General features: G+C 51.5%; 8 protein-coding genes across 8 annotated transcripts; 5 read left to right on the top strand and 3 right to left on the bottom strand.

Moving 5' to 3' along the window:
* Positions 1 to 205: 205 nt before the first annotated feature.
* On the bottom strand, positions 206 to 1,976 carry DSM5745_05602 (UPF0187 domain membrane protein; the record flags this gene model as incomplete). Its single annotated transcript, XM_026747618.1, has 6 exons — positions 206 to 738; positions 796 to 1,145; positions 1,194 to 1,319; positions 1,375 to 1,459; positions 1,511 to 1,658; positions 1,716 to 1,976. 6 exons carry the CDS (start codon positions 1,974 to 1,976, stop codon positions 206 to 208), a joined length of 1,503 nt encoding a protein of 500 aa, XP_026603450.1.
* A 2,345-nt stretch (positions 1,977 to 4,321) lies between these two features.
* On the top strand, positions 4,322 to 5,330 carry DSM5745_05601 (SDR family oxidoreductase; the record flags this gene model as incomplete). The annotated part of the gene is made up of 3 exons (XM_026747617.1): positions 4,322 to 4,614; positions 4,679 to 4,804; positions 4,889 to 5,330. The coding sequence occupies 3 exons, from the start codon at positions 4,322 to 4,324 to the stop codon at positions 5,328 to 5,330; spliced, it is 861 nt and encodes a 286-aa protein (XP_026603449.1).
* Positions 5,331 to 7,619: 2,289 nt separating this feature from the next.
* DSM5745_05600 (uncharacterized protein) lies at positions 7,620 to 9,072 on the top strand (the record flags this gene model as incomplete). The annotated part of the gene is made up of 4 exons (XM_026747616.1): positions 7,620 to 7,820; positions 7,873 to 8,177; positions 8,227 to 8,551; positions 8,599 to 9,072. The coding sequence occupies 4 exons, from the start codon at positions 7,620 to 7,622 to the stop codon at positions 9,070 to 9,072; spliced, it is 1,305 nt and encodes a 434-aa protein (XP_026603448.1).
* A 1,045-nt stretch (positions 9,073 to 10,117) lies between these two features.
* On the top strand, positions 10,118 to 11,791 carry gatA (4-aminobutyrate transaminase gatA; the record flags this gene model as incomplete). Its single annotated transcript, XM_026747615.1, has 4 exons — positions 10,118 to 10,368; positions 10,431 to 10,466; positions 10,531 to 11,693; positions 11,745 to 11,791. 4 exons carry the CDS (start codon positions 10,118 to 10,120, stop codon positions 11,789 to 11,791), a joined length of 1,497 nt encoding a protein of 498 aa, XP_026603447.1.
* Positions 11,792 to 12,197: 406 nt separating this feature from the next.
* Positions 12,198 to 12,631, bottom strand: spt4 (transcription elongation factor SPT4; the record flags this gene model as incomplete). The annotated part of the gene is made up of 2 exons (XM_026747614.1): positions 12,198 to 12,482; positions 12,554 to 12,631. 2 exons carry the CDS (start codon positions 12,629 to 12,631, stop codon positions 12,198 to 12,200), a joined length of 363 nt encoding a protein of 120 aa, XP_026603446.1.
* A 482-nt stretch (positions 12,632 to 13,113) lies between these two features.
* ppt1 (protein serine/threonine phosphatase PPT1) lies at positions 13,114 to 17,037 on the top strand (the record flags this gene model as incomplete). Its single annotated transcript, XM_026747613.1, has 10 exons — positions 13,114 to 13,266; positions 13,348 to 13,864; positions 13,934 to 14,664; positions 14,724 to 14,755; positions 15,247 to 15,362; positions 15,415 to 15,485; positions 15,542 to 15,672; positions 15,745 to 15,857; positions 15,917 to 16,749; positions 16,807 to 17,037. The coding sequence occupies 10 exons, from the start codon at positions 13,114 to 13,116 to the stop codon at positions 17,035 to 17,037; spliced, it is 2,928 nt and encodes a 975-aa protein (XP_026603445.1).
* A 411-nt stretch (positions 17,038 to 17,448) lies between these two features.
* DSM5745_05596 (uncharacterized protein) lies at positions 17,449 to 19,701 on the bottom strand (the record flags this gene model as incomplete). Its single annotated transcript, XM_026747612.1, has 2 exons — positions 17,449 to 19,571; positions 19,662 to 19,701. The coding sequence occupies 2 exons, from the start codon at positions 19,699 to 19,701 to the stop codon at positions 17,449 to 17,451; spliced, it is 2,163 nt and encodes a 720-aa protein (XP_026603444.1).
* A 483-nt stretch (positions 19,702 to 20,184) lies between these two features.
* Positions 20,185 to 25,293, top strand: cpcC (putative protein kinase (Gcn2); the record flags this gene model as incomplete). The annotated part of the gene is made up of 7 exons (XM_026747611.1): positions 20,185 to 20,397; positions 20,459 to 22,504; positions 22,568 to 22,897; positions 22,955 to 23,957; positions 24,008 to 24,438; positions 24,489 to 24,933; positions 24,986 to 25,293. 7 exons carry the CDS (start codon positions 20,185 to 20,187, stop codon positions 25,291 to 25,293), a joined length of 4,776 nt encoding a protein of 1,591 aa, XP_026603443.1.
* Positions 25,294 to 25,410: the final 117 nt, after the last annotated feature.

The following is a 25,410-nucleotide window of genomic DNA, read 5'->3' as shown; positions in this document are numbered from 1 at the left end:
TCGACCGAGCTCAAACCTCGAACCGTATGAACAATTTCCAGTCTTAACACCGAGCCCAAGATAGAACAGAGATAAAATATATAGATAGACATGCTCACGCAATGAAGACGCCCGTAACCCATGCTTGCAACGCAAGAACGTTCAAATTCCCATGCATTTTTTCCATTCTGTATTTTGTTTGAATTTGTTCCACGAAGGTGGAGTGTTATACCGACGACGGCTGCTTGCTCAGCTTCGTGTTCACCTCCTCCAGCACCGTCGAGGCATTCGACGCCGCAGAAGAAGTGTTAGCAACGACCTTCGCACGCAGCGCAGCGCGAATATCCTCAACACTGCGTTCCTTCCAATCAGGCTGACCGGACGTGCTAAGCGGGTACAGGACATAGTTGTCTTCGCGGGAGGTAAAGTCGTCAACGCTTGGCGGCGGAATGGCAGTGACAATGTCCAGCTCAAGGGCAATCTGTCTGCAGTAGGTGTCGAGGGGGAGATCATTAACGTCGTGGCCGAACGGGTTCTCAATTTCGCTGCCGATGGTTGCGAGGCCGAGAATGATGTACGCGGCGACGATGGAGCCAGGAATGGTGACCCAGCCGAGAGAGTCATAGAGCTGGAATGGGAGGACAAGGACGTAGATCCAGGCGATTTGCGCGATGGCGATGCTGTATGCGACTGGGAGGGGGGTGTCAAGGACACGTTCGGTGCCGGTGACAACCTCGTTTAGCTGAGCAAGGCAGGCGACTGTGGACGGGAGATTAGTGATAAAAGATCATATCATAAAAATGGCCTGGCACGTACTAGCTTGAGACTGGTGGAGACTGATGTTGAGGGTTTCGTTCCTGATGACCGAGTCGATGTAGGCTGAGATGTGGTTCAGAATCTCTAGAGGGAGGTGCCCAAGGGGTTTTTTGGATCGCTTGATGAGCTTCCTAGGGTTCGACTCCGCGAATGACACGCCGAGGTACTCGCCAGCTGCCTTCCAGATCGTCCTTCTCCGCGGCTGGATAACCTGGCGATCGTGAGCATCCTTGGCGAAGGTGTCGAGATATCCGACGAGACCAGCTAGATCTTCGTATGCAACATCGGGTTCGAAACGCAGCTTGTGCTTCAGAGCCACTGCAAAGGCCAAGATAAGATTGATAGCCGTGCTAGAGTTGTTTAGCATACTGCTTTCACTGTATACGCAGAGAACCTACAGCTTCCTCAGCAAGTCCTCCTTTCCTAGTTCACCTTCCCGTTCGGTTGTGTTGATCCAGATGGTGCGAGACAAGTTGCGAGACGTCTGAACAAGCAACGACCAATACTTCCGGCCGTCCGCCCATCTAGATGGAGATCAGTCGTGTCTTCGGAAACATGCCACATAGAACGGGTACGTACCTTTCATAGGCAGTGGAGCTTCGGAATGAAAGAGACAGACCAACGACGAAACCCAGCACGGTGAGGAGGATATTATCAACAGAAACTGTCCATCGGTGAGCCAGGAACTAGAGCTTTCTTTTGCCCAGAGACTCACTGTCATAAACGAAACGGCAAATGCAGGTTATACAGGTCGACCAACCGGCGACGAAGGCAATGGGAAGGATCAGTTTCGGCATGATGCTGCCGTGCATTCGGAGCATGATAGGCCATTTTGAGTGCTTGTCCAGGTCTCTTGGGCCGTGCTAGCGAAGGAGAATCCATTAGTATAATGTCCCCTCTCTGGCGAGGTACAAACTCACAAAGTAACGATCCAGGTCATCAGAGTCGCGGCGGCTGAACATAAACTGAGACTCTCGAGAGTCGGCAAGGTTCTCCAAGAAGGTGGGCCGCGGTGTCATCCGTCCTGGGCTTGAGCTTTTCTCGCTCGGAGGGCCGTTGTGGTGCCCTGGAGCGTTGCCATGGCGCACCTCTGCTTGCACTGGAGCAGGTCCTTCAGCGGGAGCAGCAGCATGGCCTGAGTCAGCTGGAGGTGCTGAGTGCGCGACGCCCCCGTCAATCATGTTTGTATCGCGGGCAATCGATAGTCAAGAGTAGAACGAATGTAGTAGGACAGTCTACCAGAGAGCGTCCGGGCAGGATATGAAACGAGGTATAGTTAGTAAGAGACAAAAGCGAAAGTATCGGGTCAATAGATTATAATGAACAAGGGAAAGAGCGTTGGAGAAGAAAGAAATCTGGGGGCGAAGAGAAGTTGGAGCAGAAGGGCGAAGAGATCTACGAGCTGATCAGGATGTGGAGTGCACGCTGCTGCTGCGCACAGCCAAGCAGTAAGTATCTAGTGACTGGTGAGGTCCCCGGTTGGGATCGGGGATTATGAGACAATTTTAGATTCTACGATGCAAGCGCCACTCGGTTACGTCGCCGGACAAAGAGGCAAAGAAGCGACGCGTCCTGCTGGCCGGAATCATGGTTCTTTTTACAGCATTGGATACGGGGTACAAAGAGAGTCGCTGTGTCTTTGACAGCAGAGGAACCTTGGGACAGCCACGGTCGAGCCCGCAGGTAGCTGAGTAGTGTGCCTGGCAAATCCCCTGGTTTCACTTTTACGTAGCGGGCAGACGCCACGAAAAGCAACGGCAGGATCCGCTCATTTCGCAGGGTCGCTCCATTGGCCAGCACCAGGGCCAGACCTTTGATGGCTGTGCGCTGAAACGCGAAACACGACGTCGACAACGCACCACGGAAGACTGACTTCCTGAAGAATTCATCGCCCATGACTCAAGTTGATCCTCTTCCAGGCCCGATCGGCTCAATAGTACGAACCCTGGTTTATTATTGGAAACACAGCCCATATCATTGATTCGTTGCTTTTTGACCAGTGACTGTACAGTGCAAACTGCCGTGCGACGTTGAACCTGCATCCTGTGCGAACTGCCGTCTGAGGGGTCGAGGGCACTGAAACAAAACCCTGCTATTGGCGGTGTTCTGAGAAACCCCCAGACGCCAGCCGGCGAGACGGGAAATTGGCACGGCGGACGTTTGGCTGTTTCACCGCGCAGGGCTTGAAGGATGGTTGGTCCACGACAGAGCATCTCTTGGCCTTCAGGGGCACGGCGCAGGAACTCAACGCCAGTGGCCAGACGAGTGCCCGGCTGCGGCATTGCTCACTCAACTCAAGGGTCAAAAGTCAAGAGACTCAAGACGAGTCAAAAATCGCGTTCTGTTGCGGCAATAACTCTTCTCTGAGGGGTTGTTGGAGAATCTATGCAGCCAGATTATTTGTCGATAGTGCTCCGACTTCTCAAGCACTTCCACTGGAACAGCGCACATTCGGCGCCTCTGCCAGATTCTGACTGGCAAGTCAAGAGAAGCACCGGTACTCATTCCTGACGTCAAACTTGAGGCTATACAAGGGTCCCGAGAGCGACGGTCGCTACATCATGGTCAGCCGGCGTACCTAGCACCTGCAGACGCTTTTTCAAGTTTTTTCCCCCTTGACCTTCATGGGCTAGTCAAGTCCAGGCCAGTTCTGGTATTGATGGCTTGAGTCATTATAGGAAGTTCCCGACCTTCAATGACGCAGGCTTCTCTAATGACACGCAGAAAAACTAGGGATATGCTGCATAAAATCGATTATCTCGGCACACCTGATTCGACCCGGCCCAATTTTTACAAAAAGTAAAACCGCACAGCACGAGAGATGTGCTGTTTAATGGTGTGAAAACAGGCGTCCAGGTATTATTATCGTGCAATCGTCCACTGCTCAGTCCTCGCCATGCCAAAACGAGTAGCTTTGGGCAGTACACCCCCCGTTCAGTCGCAAGAGCGCAAGAAATACAATAGCAATGATGTCGATCGGAGCGTCATGTTGCAAAACACACTCACATTTTCTGGTCAACAGACAGTACTCCTGGCATAGGTGAGTGCACTTAGGTGGTCAATGGAGCCGCAGCCGTAGCTAGAACAAGCCTTCCTCGACATGATGGGACCTGAAGGGTGATCTTCTGAACCCCAGGTTTAGTCTTGAAGAAATCACAAAAGGATTGAACACCCCGCATTTCATGGTTCGCTCAGGTAGGCGGCAGGCCACCTGGGCAAGATGCATCATGAACCATGGCTATCGGTCACAAAGACCATTCTTCGCGGAGCTACAGTATAAGCATTAGTCTACTCGGCGATTGGAATCGAAACCTATTGCTTACATGTGCTTACCCGACGGAGTCTGCTTACTGCTTACCCTAAAGCGATGCGAAACTTAGATGTATACCTAGGAGATAAGCGCTTATACCCGCGGAGTCCTCTGAGCCCTATATAGTCCGCTCTTATACGACATCGTAAGTTACGGGTACATAAATGCTCTACTCCATGGAAGTTCTCAACCACTAAAATGACCACAGCAAACAACATGGCAACAATAAACACCACCTGGCTAATCACTGGCGCCTCTTCGGGCTTGGGTAAATCGATTGCCCTAGCAGCCCTCGAAGCCGGCTACAGAGTGGTCGGGACCACTCGCGACGTTGGCAGAGCTGAGAAATCCTGCCCTGGGTTCTCATCCAATGGCGGCATCTGGATCAAGCTAGATCCCGCCCAGGACGATGCCTATGATCAGTTCACCAAATGCTCTCAAAAGTATAATGTGGACGTCTTGATCAATAGCGCTGGGTATGCTTTCATCGGCGGTGTTGAGGATACCAGGTCAGTGTAGCTGCCTCGCTACGTCGAGGTGTCTCGGGTTTTACTTACATGGTGATCTTTGCAGTGAGACTGACATTCGAGGTCAAATGGAGGTAAATTTCTATGGACCTCTGCGCGCCGTCCGGGCATGTTTGCCGGTGATGCGCGCGAGGGGCTCTGGTCATATCGTCCTCGTCAGCAGTGGTGCTGGGTAAGTCCATCCCTTTCTCTTCTCGCTTGATATTTCTTCTCTTCATTTTCCAACAGGTACTAACGACAATTGCTCAACAACCAGCTTCCGAGCCCTTCCGGGAAGAAGCAGCTATTCCGCTAGTAAGTTCGCCATCGAGGCAATCCACGAGTCGCTCTCCTACGAGGTCAGATCTCTCGGTATCAAAGTTCTCATAGTCGAACCCGGAGCGTTTCGTACGCCATTTGCGAGCCGAGTTCGTAATCCCGCTCATCTTGAGCATGGCTTTAGTGAGGGATATCAAGGTACTGTGCTCGACCAGATGGTGACTGCCCACCGGGGTATGAAGAAGTCCATCCCGGATGGTTTCAAAGGTGACCCTGACAAAGCCGCGAGGGCAATTGTGGACGTTGTTATGTTGGGGTATGATTATCTTCGTTTGCCGCTGGGGACAGACTGTGTGGTTGCCTTGGAGGACAAGATCGGGCAATTGCAGCGGGATCTAGAGGCGACCAGGAGCATCGCCGCAGCTACCGACGTCGATTGACCTTGATAGGCAGGCACATGATTCAGTGTTTTCGCTATTCTGCGAGGAGCCTCCTTTTGCCACATTTTTGAGCTCACACTGAATTCATTCATAAAAATGAATGACCGGGCAACCATTTGCGGCCCAGGGTCCAGGGACACTCGCGTGCGCGTAATCGGTATTGCCAATGTAAAGCCTAGGACCGTGGTCCGCCAGAGCTCTTCGTGAGTCGCCCGAAAGGCCTGAAAGCCGAATCCCATCTGCCTCAGGCCGATGACATTCCGAAAACAGAAATGGGCCCTGAAAGCAAACCCGCTTGAGTAATAAACAAGGAATGAGCCATGAGTATCCCATACAAGTAAGGGATCCTGAGGGGTTAGCTTGAATTCGAATCTGCCTAAAGTGATCTACCGGAAGGGTACGGCTCGTGCAAACTAATGGAATGGGTCAAGGACTCGAGGGCCATGGACGGGGAAGATTCCCTAGAGTCCGTACTGCCCAATAATCAAAGAACTCATGATGGCATTGCTGCACGTGGAATGTGCCGAGGAAGAGAGAAGAACCCTGGAATGAGCCTGACAAGATCGCCGCCAAGCTCTGGGCCAGAATTTTGGCGAGTTGGGCGAATTCATGCCATCGTGGAAATCAGTAGTATAGTAGGTGCCGGGACAGCGGAACAGGTTGAGGTGGGGGGTAGATAAACGTTGAAAATGCATTCCACCACGCGGCATTTCTTGATCATTGAACCGCGATAGGTGCCATTCCTTGCCTGAAAGGCCAAACGGCGCACGCGTGTGGTGTAGTCTCGGGCTGAATCTTCCGAAAGTATAAGGCCATGGTCGAATATTTTGGTTGACCTTAACGCTCCATGCTCACGTCAGGGCGATCAGGGTCAGCCATGTGTGAGACTTCCACAGCCGTCGACGGCTCAAAATCAAGATGAGGATCATTTCATCACAAGGGACTGGTGCGCGGACGAACATCGGCATTAATGTTCACCTTGTATTTCATGCTCTATAGAATGGCTTGCAGCACGATGATTGGCGACATCTGACAGCGCGCATCCCTCCAGTCCGGAGTCCCGAGTCCGGAGTCCTTGCCGGGCGTAATTCGGGGCTAACAAAGTCAGAATTGCTTAGCCGCCCCTCCCCCAAGCTCCCGCTCCCGCACACAGGCTACACAGCACACTAAGCGAGTCCCGAATCCCGATCTCTATCAAGTCGACAATGCATGTCGATTTCTTCGTTTCAACCTGAATCATCAGGGACAGATGTCTCGAGAAGACAGAACTAAGCGGAACCATGAACACCACAGCGGTAGACGTTCGTCACCGTAAATGGTCATCATTCCAAATCAATCCTCCTGCTCAGGTTGATTGCCCGTCTGATTGGCCCAGTGGCCAGTTTCAAGCTCCATGGTCCTGATCCATATGAACGTCAGAGCTCACGACATGCGACCATCGGGTGGATATCGCTTCCCTTTGGTTCATGATCGAATAAAGCCCATCCTGGACCAGACCATGGCCAAATATTTTCGCCTCAGGATGAGCTTTCAGACCATGCTCGAAGCAACCAAGGATACGGACGATAACTATCAGAGTCGATCAACCGGTATTTCAATAATGCCTCTTTCTCCCAGGATATGCTCTCCTCCACGAGGGATTTCCGAGAACTATGGGGCTCTCGATCTACCTATCATAGATTCGCAACAACACCTGGTGGAACAGCAGTGATAGCCCCCGTAGTTACTACAAGTAGTAACTGCTGTCGTGGTACATCATCGGCGGAGTTAGAGAGAATACACTTATTGGACGAGATATCGCCGAATCGTCGGATCTCATATGAACATATACGTCCAGAACCTGTCCAGCACACCCCATCAGAGCTCCGGAAATGTATAAGCGCAGCTGTTCATCGACTGGCATTATGGCACTGGAAGGCATCCGTGGATCCTCGATACACTATCGAACTTCCTCCAATATTTCCAGCCCTGGCCTCGAAGTTTTGAACCCCCACCCTATGCAGGTGCCAGGCACGCTGAGGTGAAAAAATGGTATAATTATAAGGACCTCTGTCCTCTTCATTCTGTTCGTCTGCTAAAGTTGCTTCTCCCAGCATACTTTCGTCCATTCCTTATCCTTCCAACAGGAGCTGAGATGATCGTGGTCTCAGTGCACCCCGTGCCCTGATACATCAAACCCAATCAGCAGCAACGTACAGGGCCTAGGAGTTAATCATTGTGTACCCCGGCCATATTCGAACCATCAAAACTACAGCGTCCTATCATTGCAGTCTACTGTCGACCCCGAGAATGCAGCTTCCTCCTCTCGAAGTTATCCTTAGCTGGCCCACGCCTAACTACATTGATCCTCCCACTCGCAGTCATGCCGTGCTCATCACGAGCATCGTTTTCCTGATTCTGTCTACCATAACAACCGTCCTTCGAATATACGTCCGGCTAAGAATTACGCGCACCGCTGGTCTCGATGATATAATGGCTGTCTTGGGCTTGGTAAGTTAATTTACAATAGTATTATTAATGTTAATTTGCTGACTGAGTCAAGGGCTTCGGAATCGGCATGTCCGTCATTCTATGCATAGCTACTGAAAACTGGGGCTGGGTCAGACATATTTGGGACGTGCCGCTGGAATGGATACCGATGGTCTCCAAGCTGAACCTCATCTTCCAAATTCTTTTTTCCCTGTCCTGCTCCTTGACGAAGCTTTCATTGTTATGGTTCTGCAAGCGCCTACTTATTGTGGGAAGCAAGGGCATCTATTCGATGTATAACATCGCCATGATAGTGGGTATGGTGGTTGTGGCCATTTCCAGCGCCCTTTTTGTCCTCTTCAGCATATTTCAATGCCGGTAGGTCTCTATCGCTCCCTCAAACCTGAACAATGTCTAATTTGCACAGCCCAATCAAGGCCTACTGGGATCTAGAACCCCAATACCCGCACACCTGCCTCGATGACGGCGCCATAGTTTTCTCCGCTAGTACCATCAACATCTTTACCGATGTCGTGACCACTATCCTACCTATGCCATTGATTTGGAAGCTGAAACTACCCACTCGGCAGCGCCTTGCTGTGATGGGTATCTTTGGTCTGGGAATCATTGTTGATGTCGCCGGTGCCATACGAACATACTATGTCTGGAGGAGTATGATTGCCTCCTACGACACCACCTGGGAAGGTTGGCCTGTTCTGCTCGCAGCTACAGTGGAAATCAATCTCGGCTTGGTGTGTATTTTCTCTCGTGTTCCGCAAGCCCAGGCTAACCCTCATAGATCTGCGCCTCTGCCCCTGCACTACGACCGCTGGTCAATTTCTTCATGCCCCGTCTTCTCGGCACCGCTTACCTTCATAATTCGGACCGCGAATATCACTCCAAAGAGTCCAAGTACTCGAGGCAGTCATGGAAGCTAAAGTCTTGGAGCGGGATTTCATCAAAACCATCTAGAGACTCGAACTACTACAACGTCGAGACGAAAATGCCCAACGACCACCTGACAGTTTTCCGAACAGTGGAAATGGAGACGCATAGCGAAACTCGCACGTCTCATAATCCGACTGGGACCGCTTGTGATATCACCAGTCGACCTCAGTCCCTACTAGAAGAGGACGTGGTCCGCCTCACCAACAGTAGTGAAGCCCTAAAACACTCCACGTTAAGCGAGAGGTCAGTCTCGCCGCCGACAACCTCTATTCGAAGCGACGTAAGGAGCATTCCTCCTAGTCGCCATGTCCGGGAATCGTCGTGATAGCGACCCTTCATTCTTCGGACTTCACACTCTTTCAAATACTTCCTTTCGGACACTTCCAGACTATCTTTAATTACTTTTATACACTATGATTTATGAGATTTATTGAGCGGATATGCTATATCTTGATAGGATAACGAGAATCTATGAATATATCACTATTCGAAAAGAACCAAACTCTTCGGTAGCTCAACTCGATCATTATATATGTTGGTGAGAGATAATGGCGAGAAGCATGGGGAATGAGGAATAAATGAAATGGGTTAGGGTTATGATCAACAGCTGGTCATTGCGCGCACCCCGGATTTACTTCCGCACTAGCACGATATATACATCAAAATATGTATGGCCCGAAACCCGATATACAGTTGACTGGCAGACAATAGGGACATTTAGCAACTCACTCACTATTGTATACTCTGTTCAATACTGCGCGATTGGTCAAGTGTCATGCTAACTGCAACTGGGAGAGCACTGTTCCCTTTAGGCATCTGTTTCCGATCCCGCACCCAACTTGATGATAGCGGACTACTTCAGACAAATAACAGTGAGTAACCCCGCGACGACTCTCGGCGCCATGTGTCGACGCATCGGACACAAGAAAGGAAATTCAGCGACCACTCGCGCCGGGGGTGGAACCGCCACACCAGGGAGGGAAAGAAGATTCGAAGCTGTTATCAATTGCTCCTTTGATTCTTGGAGTCTGGATAATGTTCGGTAAAGCTCTGACACATGATTGGCCAGAATCGCCGAAGCAGTCAGAGAGCTCTCCGCAAGGCAGTTGTGATCTCAGCGGTCCATCAGACTGGCAGTGGTATATAAGGCCGCGTGATCGCAGTCCCTTTGCAGATTTTGGTCCAGACTCAATTTACACTACTCTACCTCACCTTCATCTGTTTACTCCCTAGCCCTCCATACCAGCCAAGCGATAGCTCTAAAGCTTGGTAGTGCAGCTCTTATCTCCGCCCTTATCGGAGATCGCGATCAAGGGCCCACCACGTCTTCTCTCTCCTCTCAATCCTAATTCTCTCCTTCCATTCGCACAATGGCATCCGTATTCCGCTCCAGCTTGAAGCTCCGAGCTTCAGCTCGTCTCCCCGCCGTTCGCACCATCACAACTACTCCCCGCCTTCGAGCTGCGGAGAAGCCTTACTTCCCCAATGAGCCAGCAGCTCCCAAGCTAGCCACGGCCATTCCTGGCCCGAAGAACAAGGCCGCTGCGGAAGAGCTCAACGAGGTCTTCGATGTGCGCAGCTTGAACATGCTCGCCGACTACACGAAGTCCGTTGGCAACTAGTACGTCAAGTTATCCTCTATCTACCCCGCGCGGTTGTTCAACAGGACTAACAGCGAACCAGCATCGCCGATCTCGATGGGAATATGCTCCTCGATGTGTACGTGGTCAATCGCATCCTATACTTGATTATTTACAATTTGCTGAATCTAACCCGACTGCAGCTATGCGCAGATTGCATCCATCCCCGTCGGTTACAACAACCCCAACCTCCTCAAGGTGGCCGCTTCATCGGAGATGGCCACTTCTCTGATCAACAGACCAGCTCTGGGTAACTTTCCCTCCCATGACTGGTCTCACATTCTGAAGACCGGTATCCTGAAGGTTGCCCCCAAGGGCTTGGACCAGGTTTTCACCGCCATGGCGGGCTCTGACGCCAACGAGACTGCTTACAAGGCCGCTTTCATGTACTACCGCCAGCAACAGCGTGGAGGTCCCGAGAAGGAGTTCACTGAGGAGGAGCTTCAGTCTAGTATGGTGAACCAGGCTCCTGGGTCTCCTCAGTTGTCTATCATGTCTTTCAAGGCCGGTTTCCACGGTCGTCTCTTCGGCAGTCTGTCCACCACTCGCAGCAAGCCCATCCACAAGCTCGATATCCCCTCCTTTGACTGGCCCCAGGCTCCCTTCCCTTCTCTAAAGTACCCCCTTGAGGAACACGCCAAGGAGAACGCCGAGGAGGAGCAGCGCTGCCTGCAGGAAACCGAGCGCCTGATCAAGGAATGGCACCACCCCGTCGCTGCCGTCGTCGTCGAACCCATCCAGTCTGAAGGTGGTGACAACCACGCCTCTCCGGCTTTCTTCCAGGGTCTCCGCGAGATCACCAAGCGCAACAACGTCCTCTTCATCGTCGACGAGGTCCAGACTGGTGTTGGTGCCACCGGAAAGTTCTGGGCTCACGACCACTGGAACCTTCAGGCTCCTCCTGACATGGTCACTTTTTCCAAGAAGGCCCAGACTGCCGGTTACTACTACGGTAACCCTGCTCTGCGCCCCAACAAGCCTTACCGCCAGTTCAACACCTGGATGGGTGATCCCTCCCGCGCTCTCATCTTCCGTGGCATTATTGAGGAAATCGAGCGCCTTTCGCTCGTTGAGAACACTGCTGCCACTGGTGACTACCTTTTCTCTGGCCTTGAGCGCCTTGCGAAGCAGTACCCTGAGCACCTGCAGAACCTGCGTGGTAAGGGTCAGGGTACCTTCATTGCCTGGGATACCCCCAAGCGTGACGAGTTCCTTGTCAAGGGCAAGGGCGTTGGTATCAACATTGGTGGTAGCGGACAGAGCGCTGTCCGACTGCGACCCATGCTGATCTTCCAGAAGCACCATGGTAAGTTCTTCACCTTGTTATCTGAAGATCGACCCGGCTAACTTGTCGCAGCTGATATCCTTCTTGAGAGCATTGAGAAGATCATCAAGCAACTGTAGGGCAGACCTACGCTAATGATTGCTTGATTCCTTTTGTTTTTAGCGGCGTTATAGTGGTAAACTGGGAGCAGGCTGTCTGAATTCTGCATATATGACGGTTATATATGATTTTATTGTTTGAAATCCGACATTTTTATGATAGTTATCCAAACCATTGTGGTTCGAGGTCGAAATAAACAGGCCAGCTTGATAGAGCTCGTATTATATACGAAACAATAGATATAAAAACTCCTGCGAAAAACAAAGCCAGTCCCTCAAAGAAAACCCATAAACTCCAATTTGTGCAAAAAGCAGAGACAGAGAGTAAAGGGTATCGCTTGCGTTCTCTGATCCCGCAGCAACAAAATCTAACCCATAGCCGTGTATGCCTCGCTTTTCCGCATGAAACAGCACAACAGCCCCGCGCTCAGCCCTCTTCCTCAACCGTACTTCCATCCCTCGGAATGTACTTTATCCCAGCGTCCTCTAAATGCCCAATAACTTCTGTAGGAAGCGACCCCGTAACCTTGACTGCATACGTCCCAGGCACATAACTGTCCAGTCGTTGCCAGCGAGCAACCCAGCTTGTTCCCGGGTCATTCACAGTGACCAGGCCCTCGAAGACCTGCGAGGTGCATTCTTGGATGTTGTCGTTGTTACCGCGGAGGCCGAGGACGTTGTCGCAGTTCGGGCACCCTTCGCGCATGAATTTCTGGATTGAAAAGCCCCGGTTAGATATCTCCTAAGATGAAACTAGTAGTTAAAAGTCAGCTCGAAGCTTACGCTATGTAGCTGGACGAGCGAGCAGACCATGCAGGCGCGGAGAGTGCGCTGCTGGCTGGGCGCGACGTAGAAGGTCATGAGGGCGCAAAGTTTGTGGTGTATAGAGCGAAGGTTCAGGAGATCGAGTTTATAGGCAGGTTGCTATTCCGAACGTGAGGATGTAGGCAAGATAAGATGAGGTTCTGAAGCCGTGAGGCTGAAAATCAAGCTGCTGTCTCGTTCATTGTCTCAATCGGCCGGCCGATGTTTCTCGAACCGCAGCGGCAAACGCCAAGACCGGAGTAATCGCCCTTCAAACGGGTCCGAGATTTAGACTATCGACAACCAAGAGGCGTTCCTTGAGCCGGCGGCATTATTGGGTTATTATTTTTCAGGAACCGGGTATAGATTTTACTTTTCTCTCCTCTCACTCTCCTCTCTACCTAATTTGCCTCTGGGCTCCTGTCGTCCATCAGCGCTTCCTCTCCTCTCCTCCCTTCTCTGTCTCCCTCGCCCTCGTGCTCTCCTACCGAAAACCCCTCCAGCGCCCCGCTCACGACTCGGTCGAGTACTATTCTGCGATGGCCTCCCAGGACGTCGAGGCAGCCACTGCGCTGAAGGTGCAGGGCAACAAGGCTTTCACTCAGCATGAGTGGCCTACCGCCGTTAGTTTCTACACCCAGGCGATCGAGAAGTATGACAAGGAGCCATCATTCTTCAGCAACCGAGCTCAGGTAGGTCGGAGTATTTCCAGTTCGCCGGAGGTCCGTCGGAGTGAGGCGAACAATACTGATGCATGTTGTTTTTACGTCTAGTGCCACATCAAGCTCGAAGCATATGGGTTCGCAGTCGCAGACGCCACGAAGGCGCTGGATCTCGACCCAAACTACATCAAGGCCTACTGGCGACGCGCCCTGGCGAACAGCGCAATCCTGAACTACCGGGAAGCGATGAAGGATTTCAAAGCCGTTGTGAAGCGCGAACCCGGTAACCGCGACGCGAAGTTAAAACTGGCAGAATGCGAGAAGCTGGTGCGGCGGCTGGAGTTTGAGAAGGCGATTGAGGTTGCGGATCCGCCGTCGGCATTTGAGAGCTTGGACATCGATGCTATGGCCGTGGATGATGGGTATGACGGTGTGAAGCTGGGGTCGGAGATGACGCAGGAGTTTATCGATGATATGATTGAGCGCTTCAAGGATGGGAAGAAGATTCACCGGAAGTATGCGTTCCAGATTGTCAAGGCTGTCAAGGACATTGTCTACGCTGAGCCGACGATGGTCGAGATTGGGGTGGATGAGGGCAAGAGGTTGACTGTTTGTGGTGATACACATGGTGGGTTTTTTTTTTTTTTTTTTTTTCTCGGCTGTCACGGGTTTTGAATGAGGCTGACGACGATTGTAGGACAATTCTTCGACCTGTTGGAGATCTTCCGCCTGAATGGATTCCCGTCCGACACCCATGCATACCTGTTCAACGGTGACTTTGTGGACCGTGGCTCATGGTCTACTGAGATTGCCCTTCTCTTATATGCCTACAAGTGGCTGCGACCAAACGGCATCTTCCTGAACCGCGGAAACCACGAAACGGACGACATGAACAAGGTGTACGGCTTCGAAGGTGAATGTCGGGCCAAGTACAACGAGACAATGTTCAAGGTCTTCTCCGAGTCCTTCTCAGCGCTGCCCCTGGCGACCCTGATCGGCAGCAAGTACCTTGTCCTCCATGGTGGTCTCTTCTCCAACGACAAGACGACACTGGATGATATCCGAAAGCTCAACCGTCACAACCAGAAACAGCCCGGTCAGCAAGGGTTGATGATGGAGATGCTCTGGACGGATCCCCAGACAGAGCCTGGTCGCGGACCCAGCAAGCGCGGTGTCGGTCTGCAGTTCGGCCCTGATGTTACCAAGCGCTTCTGCGAGAACAACGGACTGGAAGCCATCATCCGTTCGCACGAGGTGCGCATGAATGGATACGAGGTTGAGCACGATGGACGATGCATCACGGTGTTCTCTGCTCCCAAGTACTGCGATACGACAGAGAACAAGGGTGCTTTCATTAAGATTGGACCCGAGCTCAAGCTTGAGTACCAGGTCTTTGATGCTGTTCCTCACCCAGACATCAAGCCGATGGTGAGTTCCCCTTGTCCTTGATCCATTCTATCGTGAATAAGGTACTGATTATATTCTAGGCTTATGCCCAAAGCTCGCTGATGTCTATGATGTGAGGTGAACACGATCTTTCAAATCTCAAGTGTTGGCAGACAGACACATAGCTACCGTTCCAGTCGGAGCAGAACAGGACGATCATGGCCTCGCAAGTCGGGGCGTAGTCCACGGACGAGATCCATATTGCTGTCCCATTTTGGGTGGATGTCTCGGTATACGAATGTACTCGATACGGAGCTTACGATTTTGCAGATTTTGCATAGCGGAACAATCTACCAGGGAGTATTTTCTTTGATTTCATTCATGTCATGGTGTCTATGTCTATTACAAGGATAGAGTGAGGTTAGCATTGGACAATGAGGCATCTTTAAGACTGAATATCCCAATCGCTCCGTATCTAGTAGCCTTGCTAAGTACTCTGTACCTGTGGTATAAAGAGTATAGGATCTGCCAGTATACTCAAGAGGATCCGCAGGAGGAAAAGGACCCCGCCGACCCCACGATCGTTGTCAAATGTAGTCATCGGTCAACTCCACAATGACATAGGTTTTATCGCGGTCCTGAACGACTCCCATTAACTGACCTCTTTTGTTCTTCTTCCCATTACACTCTCTCACATACCCCCATTGAGCCTGTCAAAATGGAGTTCGACCCCAAAACCCGTAAGTGTTGTTCCTTGTTCTACAAACAACCGGGCTAACCCCGCTCAACCAGCTCCATTCCTCACCTCCGATCCAAAGAGCTTCGGCTACAAGTCCGTCAACGACCGATGGCCTGTCATTCTGGTAAGTACAGTTCTAGCCGAGTATATATGTAGCTTCTGACAATTGAGCCAACCTAGACCGGTGCCATTGACGACTTGCATCGGACTGTCGCCGACGTGACCGATGAGGAGAAGCGCAAGGAGGGAAAGACCATCATTGAGGAGCTGGCGAAGCTGAAATACGAGCTTCAGCATGATAGACAGTTGACGTGGGTTGATATTCCATGCTGGGGCTGCATTGATGCCCATTGACGACGGTACTGATTATCATTACATGAAAGTCCCCTCGAGGACGACGGCGAGCCAGATATTGAGGAGTACAATGAGGAAATCGAGCAGCGAGGAAACCCAAAGTGGCACAATGTGTCGTGGCTCTTCTCGGAGTGCTATCTCTGTGAGTTCATTGGCTTTGTGGACTGTTTTCAGCAATAGGCGCTGACAATGATGGACTAGATAGGCGCATGGCTACCCTCTTCGCCCGGTCGACGCACTGGAAGAGCTACGATGTATTCGCCCGCCAGAAGATGTCCACCTTCAAGTCCTCTCGGCCCGCCGTGCTCGAATTAGCCGCCAGATACAAGGAGCTTGCCAACGAGGCGAAGGAGGGCAAGAACACCGAGGAATCCGATCGCCTCCTCTTCTCAGAGATGTGCGAGATCTGTCTGTGGGGTAACGCTACAGACCTTTCACTCCTAACGAACCTTACATACGAGGATATCCAGAAACTGCAGGGCTCGCAAGCCCGCAAGGCAGCAGAGGACAACATCCTCGTCAACGACCTCAACGCCGCATTCGACGTCCTCCGACAAGCCCGTGAAGAAAACAAGCCCGAGCGCCGCGTCGACATTGTTCTGGACAACGCCGGTTTCGAGCTCTTCGTCGACCTCGTTCTCGCCGGATACCTCCTGTCCGCGGGCCTCGCAACAAGCGTGGTGCTCCGCCCCAAGCTGATCCCCTGGTTCGTGTCGGACGTTATCCCCCGCGACTTTGCAGACCTCATCCAAGCCATCGCCAACCCCCAGGGCTTCTATACCGCGCCTGACGAGTCCGGAAACAAACAACCCCCGCTCTCGGATAAGGAGGTCGACGAGGTCAAGTTCCTCTTCGACCAGTGGAGCCACTTCCACGCGGAGGGGAAGCTGATCATCCGCCCTCACCCCTTCTGGACGGCAGGCGGCTCCTACTGGCGCATGCCGCACGTTGCGCCGGATCTCTTCGAGGACCTGAAAGAGGCTGAGCTCGTCTTGTTCAAGGGTGACCTTAACTACAGAAAGCTAGTTAATGATGTACATTGCCCTACCTCAAAATTCCAGTTTATTTGCAAGAGGCTAACCGTCACCCAGGCCGACTGGGACCCAACAACCCCCTTCACAACCGCCATTGGCCCACTAGGACCGCACTCCGGTATCCGCGTCATGTCCTTCCGCACCTGCAAGGCCGATTGCGTTGTTGGCCTGCCGGCCGGCAAGGACGAGGAATTGAGCAAGGCCTACGAAGGCTCAGGAACTGGGGGCCGCGAATGGGCGTGGAGCGGCAAATGGGCTGTCATCTCTTTCTGTGATGGAAAGGTTTGAGTTTTCTTCTTGAGAAACATGCAATTGGCATAGGATAAACGGTAGCTTAGGTGCAGGGTTTCATGGCAGATGCGAATGGGTGAGAGCATAGATAGATCTGCTTGCGCTTAGGGCTTTTTGTACGCCCTACTCATGACCATGATTTGGCGATAATGTATAGACAGATGGCTAGATGGTGAGATAATGACATACTTATGAGATTGATAAAGAATGGTTGTCATATAAAGACCAAGGAAAAAGCTGGTATCTCAATTTGTCACTTTCAAGACGTAAAACATGACACCAACCACGCCGACCAAAGAGTAAAAATAGCCAATCTCACACCAACACAACAATCCAGCGCCAATACTCGCAACCCCACCCCAAACAAGACCAGAAAGAAACATTAAATTGCTGAAAGAAGGATAGATCTTAAGCTCTCACAGTCGTCCGCATGTTCTCTTTGCCATCATCTCGCGTAAGCTTGCGGGACTCGTCCCTCCGCTTAAGGCGTGCTTGAGCAGCCATTTTCCGATCGAGTGACAATGGATCACGTTGCGAAGTAGCGCCAGTAGCAATGGTTTGCCGTCTCCTGGCGCGGTCCATATGACTTGCATCTGGGGCCGAAGACGGTTGGTCAAGAGCGTATTTTGTAGCTGGCCGTCGGGACTGGAGACGATTAGGCTGGATTTGCTGGCTATCGTCTAGAGACCGACGAGGCACATAGAGCTGGTGTGAGTGACGCTTCTCTAAATTATGGCGTTGGGCTGAACCGGACCACGTCGCGACTTCGGGCGGCGAAGACGGCGGGAGGACATCAGTGTCATCTCGATATCGAGGAGGCTTGAACGACTTTAGAGGGGCTATTCCCAAATTGTTGAACTTCTCGTCGATATCTTCAATGCCCATTTCCTTCATTGCCCGTCTCAGATCCGAGTCTGTAAGGTCAGTCCCTAACTTGTACGCACGGCGATCCTTGCCGCGTGGACTTGGACTGGGTGGTTGATCTGTTTCGCCGGTCTCGTCTAGGGCATCCTTGTGAGGACTGGCAGTGCCCAGGTCGTATGCCTGAATTCCATGAAAATCTCTGCGGCTTTCAGGGCGAGGTCGCACCCTGAGTTCTGTTACACTTTCGAAAGCCCGTAACTTGGTCTTTAGTACATCGATCTGTTCCTGCATCTGGCGGCGCTCTTGGTCGAATGATACTTTCAGCTCTTCTTCTTGTTCTCGGTGCTGCTGGGACGTTGACTTCAATCGGTCGCGATACTCTTGGATCCGCATTTCTAGTTTGGACTCTCGAGATTTCAGCTTCGCTTCCCTTTCCTTGCGACGACCTTCATATTTCGATGCTTCCTGTTTGAAACGCGCAAGTGTATGCTTGAGTGACGCGTTTTCCTTCGCCAAATCTGAGGCCTTCTGCTCGGAACTGAGGGCGAGTCCTCTGAGTTTCTCAAAGTCCGACTGCTGTTGTTTCATGTCCTCAATTTTGGCGTTCGCTTGGGCCAGCTCCTGCTGGGACTTTCGCAAAGATTCCGAGGTCTCCTTGGGAGCAGTGCTGGGTTCCGGTTGACCTCCAATATTGCCGATTTCGGTGCCAACAACACCGTGCTGTTCCAAGGCCTTGCGTAGTACACTGACCTTGTGTTTGTATTGCAACGCCAAAGCCGTCTGTTTCGTGAGATCTTGGACGAGTTGTTCTTTATCTGCGCGCGTATTATCTGCGACCATCGTGGAGGCAAGTTGCGTTACATGGCGTTCCATCTCCTCGACCCTGAGCTCTTCCTCCTTCAGCTTTGCAGCTAAGCGGTAGGCCTCCTCATCCTTCTTCTTGGCATATGTTTTGGCGGCTGAACGATACTGAATTAGTCTCCTTATCTCCAGGGCTGTTTTGGACCGGTAGCTGTCAAACTCCGCCTTCCAGTATTTCCCGGACCGCGATCGTGGTTCGTTCATGTTGATTGTATCTTCATTGTCGTCACCTTGGACGGGCGCTGCCTGGGGGTTGGAGCTAACCTTAGCCGAGCGAGTCTCCTCAGGCTTTTGAGAAGGCCTCTCAGAGGCCCTGGAAGGTTTTTCGCGCGAGTCCATCAGTGCTTGGGTGAGTTTGCTTCGTTTTCCTTCTGACGAGCCCGATGCCCACTGGCTGCTGATATTTCCTGTAGTGGGTATTGGGGTCTTCACGACCTTGTTCGAAATATCGTCGCGCCTGCGCTCATTGTCCACGACACCATCTCCAAAAGAGACTGTCTTCCTCCGGTTTGACACGGTACCGGGCGTCATGAGAATGCTTTTCGTCGGGGATGCCATCGTGTTCACAGCGAGATCGATATCCGCCGTCGCGTCCTTTGAATTATCTCCGGTTCGCCCAGTCGGCTTGAGCACGGTGCTGTCTCTGACTGGGTGTCGGTTGTGGGCTTGCTCCTTGGATTTTAGATGAGCATTGGTATTGTCTTCATCGTCGGCCTTGGGCGTTCCAAACAACGCGCTTTGGAATGCGCGTAGCGCGAACACGGGCGCAGGGGTTTCTGGAGGCTCCAAGACTTTAGAATCGTCTGCTAGATGGTAGCAAAGAATCAGTCAGCGCGCAGAGTCTCAGAGCGGGCGCGGTAGGCGCGGCGCTTCCGGGGAGCAAAAGAAACACGCACCTGCACCGCGTTCAGTTTGACCACCCATCCAGCCGAGCATTGTGTCTGCACAGACTAGAATTATGTAAACAGCAAGTAAAAGGGCGACATCTAGCGCATAATGGAGCCACCCCGATGATAAAGCGGAGACCGTTGACGTGGAGGGATGATAGGGTCGGAGTATAAACAAAGCACTGTCTGCTGGCGGAATACTGCCGGGCGGTGGCGGAACAACGACGGGGCGGGCGGGGCTGCCTTGGACTGTACGTAGTGATTGGCAGTCATCGTGGCAGATTGATCACCGCTCTTTCATCTTGTACCAAGTTTCTTTCCCCTCTCTGTCAATGCCCAATTGGTGTTGAAAGTACGCTTTCTCGCCCAGTTGTCCTTTCCTTCTGTCTGTCACTTTATCCTAGATATGTACTATCCCGAGCTATAGAGGGCTGCAGCTTCGGCTGCATCTTTGTCGCTGCTACTCGTGACAAAGACCATCAAATCAATCGGTGTTTATCAGAGCTCATACTTCACCACCAAGCGCCCCGCTATGCCTCACCACCACAAGAAGACTGCAAATGCATTCAAGAACGCCTCTCCCCGGGCGGAGAAGAAACAGATTCTCTTGGATACCACTCCGGCTCCATTGCCCGTAGTAACCCCCACGAATTACCAAGAAATACACCAGCAGGAGGTCGAGGCTCTTCGCTCAATATATGGTGACGACTTTGAAGATGTACAGCAACGACGGTCCGCGTGGCATGTAAGTTACTTCCCGTGGCTCATTCCAACTTAGAGTTTTGGTGCCCTGACCGGTCGAGCAGCAAGCCTCCGAGGTTTCGTTCAAGCTCCATCTGCGAGCACCCTCCAATGCCGATGTCCGTTTAGACTTATTGATTGAGCTACCGGCGACGTACCCTAAAACATGTCCGAATATCACCCCAGAGAATCTGGAAGACCTACGACGAGGCGCCCAGTCAAGGATCCGCGATGTTCTACGAAATAAGCCTAAAACCCTTCTGGGATCTGAAATGATATACGAACTGGCGGACTCGATACAGGAAATCCTAGAGGATGCAGCGGAAGCTCAGGCTCATGACCAGGATATCCCTAGTCTAGAGGAGGAGCGGATGGTGCAGGAAGCAGCTGCAATCGAACGAGCGGAGCGTGCCAGGGAAGAAGAGCTTCGAAAGCAAGAAGCGGCCTCGGCGAAGGAAGAACTAGAGCTTAAGCAGCTGGTACAGGACGCTATCGACAAGCGCACGAAAGCATTATCACGTCGGAAAAGCAGATCGTCCGGGTTGGAAGCGTCTGGCGACCTCGATGGTGTGGTAAATATACCCGGAGCAGTTACATTCGATCCACCTTTGGTCATGGCGGATGCAGACGAGGGTCCGTTAGTGTTCCGAGCGGTGTATGGAAAGACCTTGTTGAAGAGTGTACAGGGTGCGAGTACATTTATAGTAAGGCCTGCGGTCCCAGAGAGCCGACCTTGTGCGCCTCTCATAGTCATGAAGGAGCTGTCAATCAATGAAAAGGGAACTGATGCCTTAGTCTTTCGCGAGCAAATGCGGCTGAGCGAGGACAAGCTTGAAAGTCTCAAGAGGCTCCGGCATCAGAACCTAGTTGACTTCCTTGGCTTCAAGATCCAAACGCCATTGTACTCTGTGGATTCCAAAGACAGTACTTGGACTGTATTCGCTCTTGTTGAACATGCAAATAAGGGATCGCTATCCGAGTTTCTGGATATAGTCGGTACGGTACCTGCCGAAATGCTTCGTAGCTGGACCATACAGCTTCTTGAAGCACTTGAGTACTATCACCGACATGGCTTTGTCCACGGAAACATCCACTGCGGGCGTGTTCTGTTGTTCAGAAACTCCACGGGTGGCACGATCGTAAAGCTGCTCTCAAGCATTGAAGAAGCTCTACCAGACGCAGCAGGGAACAAACGGATTCTCACGGCATCCAAGTCTCCGTTTTGGTTCCCTCCGGAGTTAACCCAAGGAAGCTCTTCTACCATGAAAGCCGATGTTTGGGACCTCGGAATATTGTTCCTTCAGATGGCTTTCGGGAAAGATGTACTTCAGCGATATACGTCGGCCAATGCATTGATGGACAACCTTGACCTGTCGCCGCCGCTGAACGATTTGCTACAGGAGTTCTTCAGGCCAAGTCCGAAAAAGAGACCAACAGCGTTCCAGTTGCAGCCCTCGGAGTTCTTCCGTGTCGACAGTCCCCTACTCATGCGAACAAGTGCCTCGGATTCTATGTCATTATCGCGGCGTCCACGCTTTGAATCTTTCAGTGGCGGTCTCCCTTCGTTTTCACGATATCACCAGGATTTTGATGAAGCCGGACGCTTGGGTAAAGGTGGCTTTGGTGAGGTGGTTAAAGCACGCAACAAACTAGACGGTCGCTTCTATGCCGTCAAGAAAATCTCACATAGATCTGCTGCTGCGTTGAAAGATACTCTGTCAGAGATCATGCTCTTGTCGCGTTTAAATCATCCGTATGTGGTACGCTATTATACCGCTTGGCTTGAGGAAGATTACGACCAGAGAGATGATGAGGCGATTTCATTCACAGACGGATATTCTGTTGCTAGCACACATTCCGAGGACTTCGAGTACAGCACCACGGGCGGTCTTGATTTCATCAGTTCGAGCGGGTACCCCAACATCGAGTTTGCGCCGGATAGTGATGAAGAGGACGCTGGAACGATATCCACCCGAGAAAAGGGCTCATCGCCTGAAACTTTCGGGACTGAGAGTAGCACCGGCAAGGAACTCAGCAGAGTGAGATCGGGCTCGCAGGGTAGGCCAGTGCTCACTGCGCTATACATTCAGATGGAATATTGCGAGAAACATGTGAGCTCACTACTATGCGCAATCTCATGCATTGAGACCAAACGCTAACATTGATTCTGCAAGACCCTTCGTGATCTTATCAAAAATGGCCTATATGATGATGTCGATAGATCCTGGCGTTTATTCCGCCAAATCCTTGATGGCTTAACTCATATTCATGGAAACGGCATTATTCACCGCGATCTCAAGCCCGATAACATATTCATAGACGCGGCCAGCAATCCCCGTATCGGAGACTTTGGCCTAGCAACCAGCGGCCAGTTCACAACAGCTGTACGGTCTTCTGCAGCCGCAGATTTCGAAGGCAATCTTACTCGAAGCCTAGGTACTACTTACTATGTAGCACCAGAAATGAAATCTGGATTCACAGGACACTACAACGAGAAGGTCGATGTTAGTTCATAAGCTCTTTGCCGTACGCTATTGGTGTTTTATCGCTAATGGAAACAGATGTATTCATTGGGAGTCATCTTCCTCGAGATGTGTCACCCGTTACCAACGCTCATGGAGCGTGATCAAACACTGCGCGCTATCAGGGAGAAGCAGCATGTGCTGCCCACGACATTCCAGGATTCCGAAAAAGTAGTTCAGGGTAAGATTATAGAGTCGCTCTTGGACCACAATCCATCCCAACGACCTTCTGCGTCGGAATTGCTCCATAGCGGCCAAATCCCACTTCAAGTCGAGGAGGAAACTTTCAGACGAGCCATCATGCATCTGCTCTCTGATCCTAGCTCTCCCGACTACAAGAAGATTCTTTCTGCGATATTTTCTCAGTCTCCGAAGAAAGTAGAGGATATCGCTTGGGACATGCATTCCCGTGCACCCCCGGCCGCAAACGAGCTCCTCGTGCGCGGCCTGGTCAAAGAAAGGCTTACGTCAATATTTCGCAGACACGGAGCGGTAGAGACCGCTAGACAGATGCTCTTTCCGAAATCCCAACATTATAGCACTGGCGATGTGAGGCTTCTTGACGCTTCTGGGAATATGCTTCAATTACCCTTCGACCTCACGCTTCCGAATGCACGTGCGATCCCGCGGCAAGACTCTTCGCTCGAGAAGACTTTTGCATTCGGCACTGTTTACAGAGATAATCCTCAAGGTGGTGAGCCAAGAACCCATAAGGAAGTGGATTTTGATATTGTGTCGCGCAACACTTTGGACCTAGCTTTGAAAGAGGCGGAGGTGATCAAAGTGCTTGACGAGATTATTGAGGAATTCCCACCGCTAAAAGCCAGCCCTATGTGCTTCTTGATAAATCATTCCGATCTGCTACAGCTTATCATGGAGTTTTGTCGCATAAAACCTTCCCAGATACCCTTGGTCAAAGAGGTGATCAGCAGGTTGAACGTCGGCAAATATTCTATGCAAAAGATCCGAAGCGAACTGCGCTCTCCAGCAGTCGGAGTTGCTTCCACCTCGCTTGATGAATTAGCGAGGTTTGATTTCAGAGGTAAAACTGTGAAGCACCCTTGTTGGGAGAACGAAGCTGACATGACATAGATACCCCCAAGCAAACTCATAAACGATTACGGGCAATCATGGAGGGCACCGAGTTTGCCGAGCGGTTGACGCCAATCTTTGCAAGAATCAATTCCCTGGTCGCGTTTTTGCAGGGCTTCAAGGTAAAACGGAAGTTCTACATTAGCCCTCTAGGCAGTCTCAACGACAAGTTCTTCCGAGGCAGCATACTCTTCCAATGCATATTTGACGGCAAACGACGCGATGTCTTTGCAGCCGGTGGCCGTTATGACTCTTTGGTACAAGATTTCCGTTCGGGCGTCACGACGAACCGCGCTCAGCCCCATGCCGTAGGCTTCAATCTGAGCTGGGACCGGCTCAGTTCTGCGATGATTGACTATATCAAAGCTCCAACCAGGGCGTCTTTCAAACATCCGGAAACCGAAGTCGGAGCGTTCTGGAGGACAAGAAGGGTAAGTTGAAGATATTCCTACTACTGTCATTGTCTCTAACAAGCTTTTAGTGTGATGTACTTGTCGCCAGCTTTGACCCAACAGTCTTACGCGAGATGGGCGTCAAATTGACTCAAGACCTCTGGTCTAACGATATCAGTGCGGAACTGGCAGTTGATGCGTCCTCTCTCGAAGAGCTTCTCACGAAGTACAAAGAGCATAACCATAGCTGGATTGTTATCGCAAAGCAGGACAGTAAAGAGCGAGGCTTCAAAGTCAGGTGTCTTGCGCCAAAGGAAGAATTAGATATCCGCGGCTCAGAGCTCATACCTTGGCTTCGAAGCGAGATACGTGCGCGCAATCAACGAGAAGGAGCCCCGGAAAACCCGCGGTATTCTCGTCTCCCCAGCCAGTCTGAAACAAACATGAGTGCCAGCGAACGGCCAAATGCCGTGCGCATCCTCGTACCACAACACAGAAGCAAGAAGACGAACCGGCGAAACATTGTCGAACAAGGTAAGTGTTAACCCAGCGTATTATTTGAAACACTATCACTTAACTTCTCTAGCTCTTACACGTTCAAGAGAGGTGGCTGAAAAGGCCATGAACGGCCCAATAGCCGCCATTGACACTCGAGATGATCTTCTCGAAGCCATAAGGGGCACCCGTCTCTCCGACCCTGACAGCTGGCGCGCCGTCATCCAGAATGCGCCGCTCACTGAGCGGAAATACCTCAATCAACTGTACGACTTGCTGTCTGAATTTGCAAGTGAAAGTCACGGGGAGAGCACCGAGAACCTCGAGAACGCTTTCATTTACAATTTCCGGACAGGTTCGTGTTTGTATTATGATCTAGGAGGCGGAAATGAACGATAAGAACCACTGCAGGGCGTTTTATGTGTTATGCGGTATGTGGTATGTGCTGCATATGAATGTTATTCCGAGCGATGCGTGGATTCCAGCACAGCATCTCCTCTCAGCCAGCGACTTTTC

This window comes from Aspergillus mulundensis, assembly GCF_003369625.1.
Source record: "Aspergillus mulundensis strain DSM 5745 chromosome Unknown scaffold_5, whole genome shotgun sequence".
NCBI lineage: Eukaryota > Fungi > Ascomycota > Eurotiomycetes > Eurotiales > Aspergillaceae > Aspergillus > Aspergillus mulundensis.
This window is presented reverse-complemented; position numbering and strand designations above follow the sequence as displayed.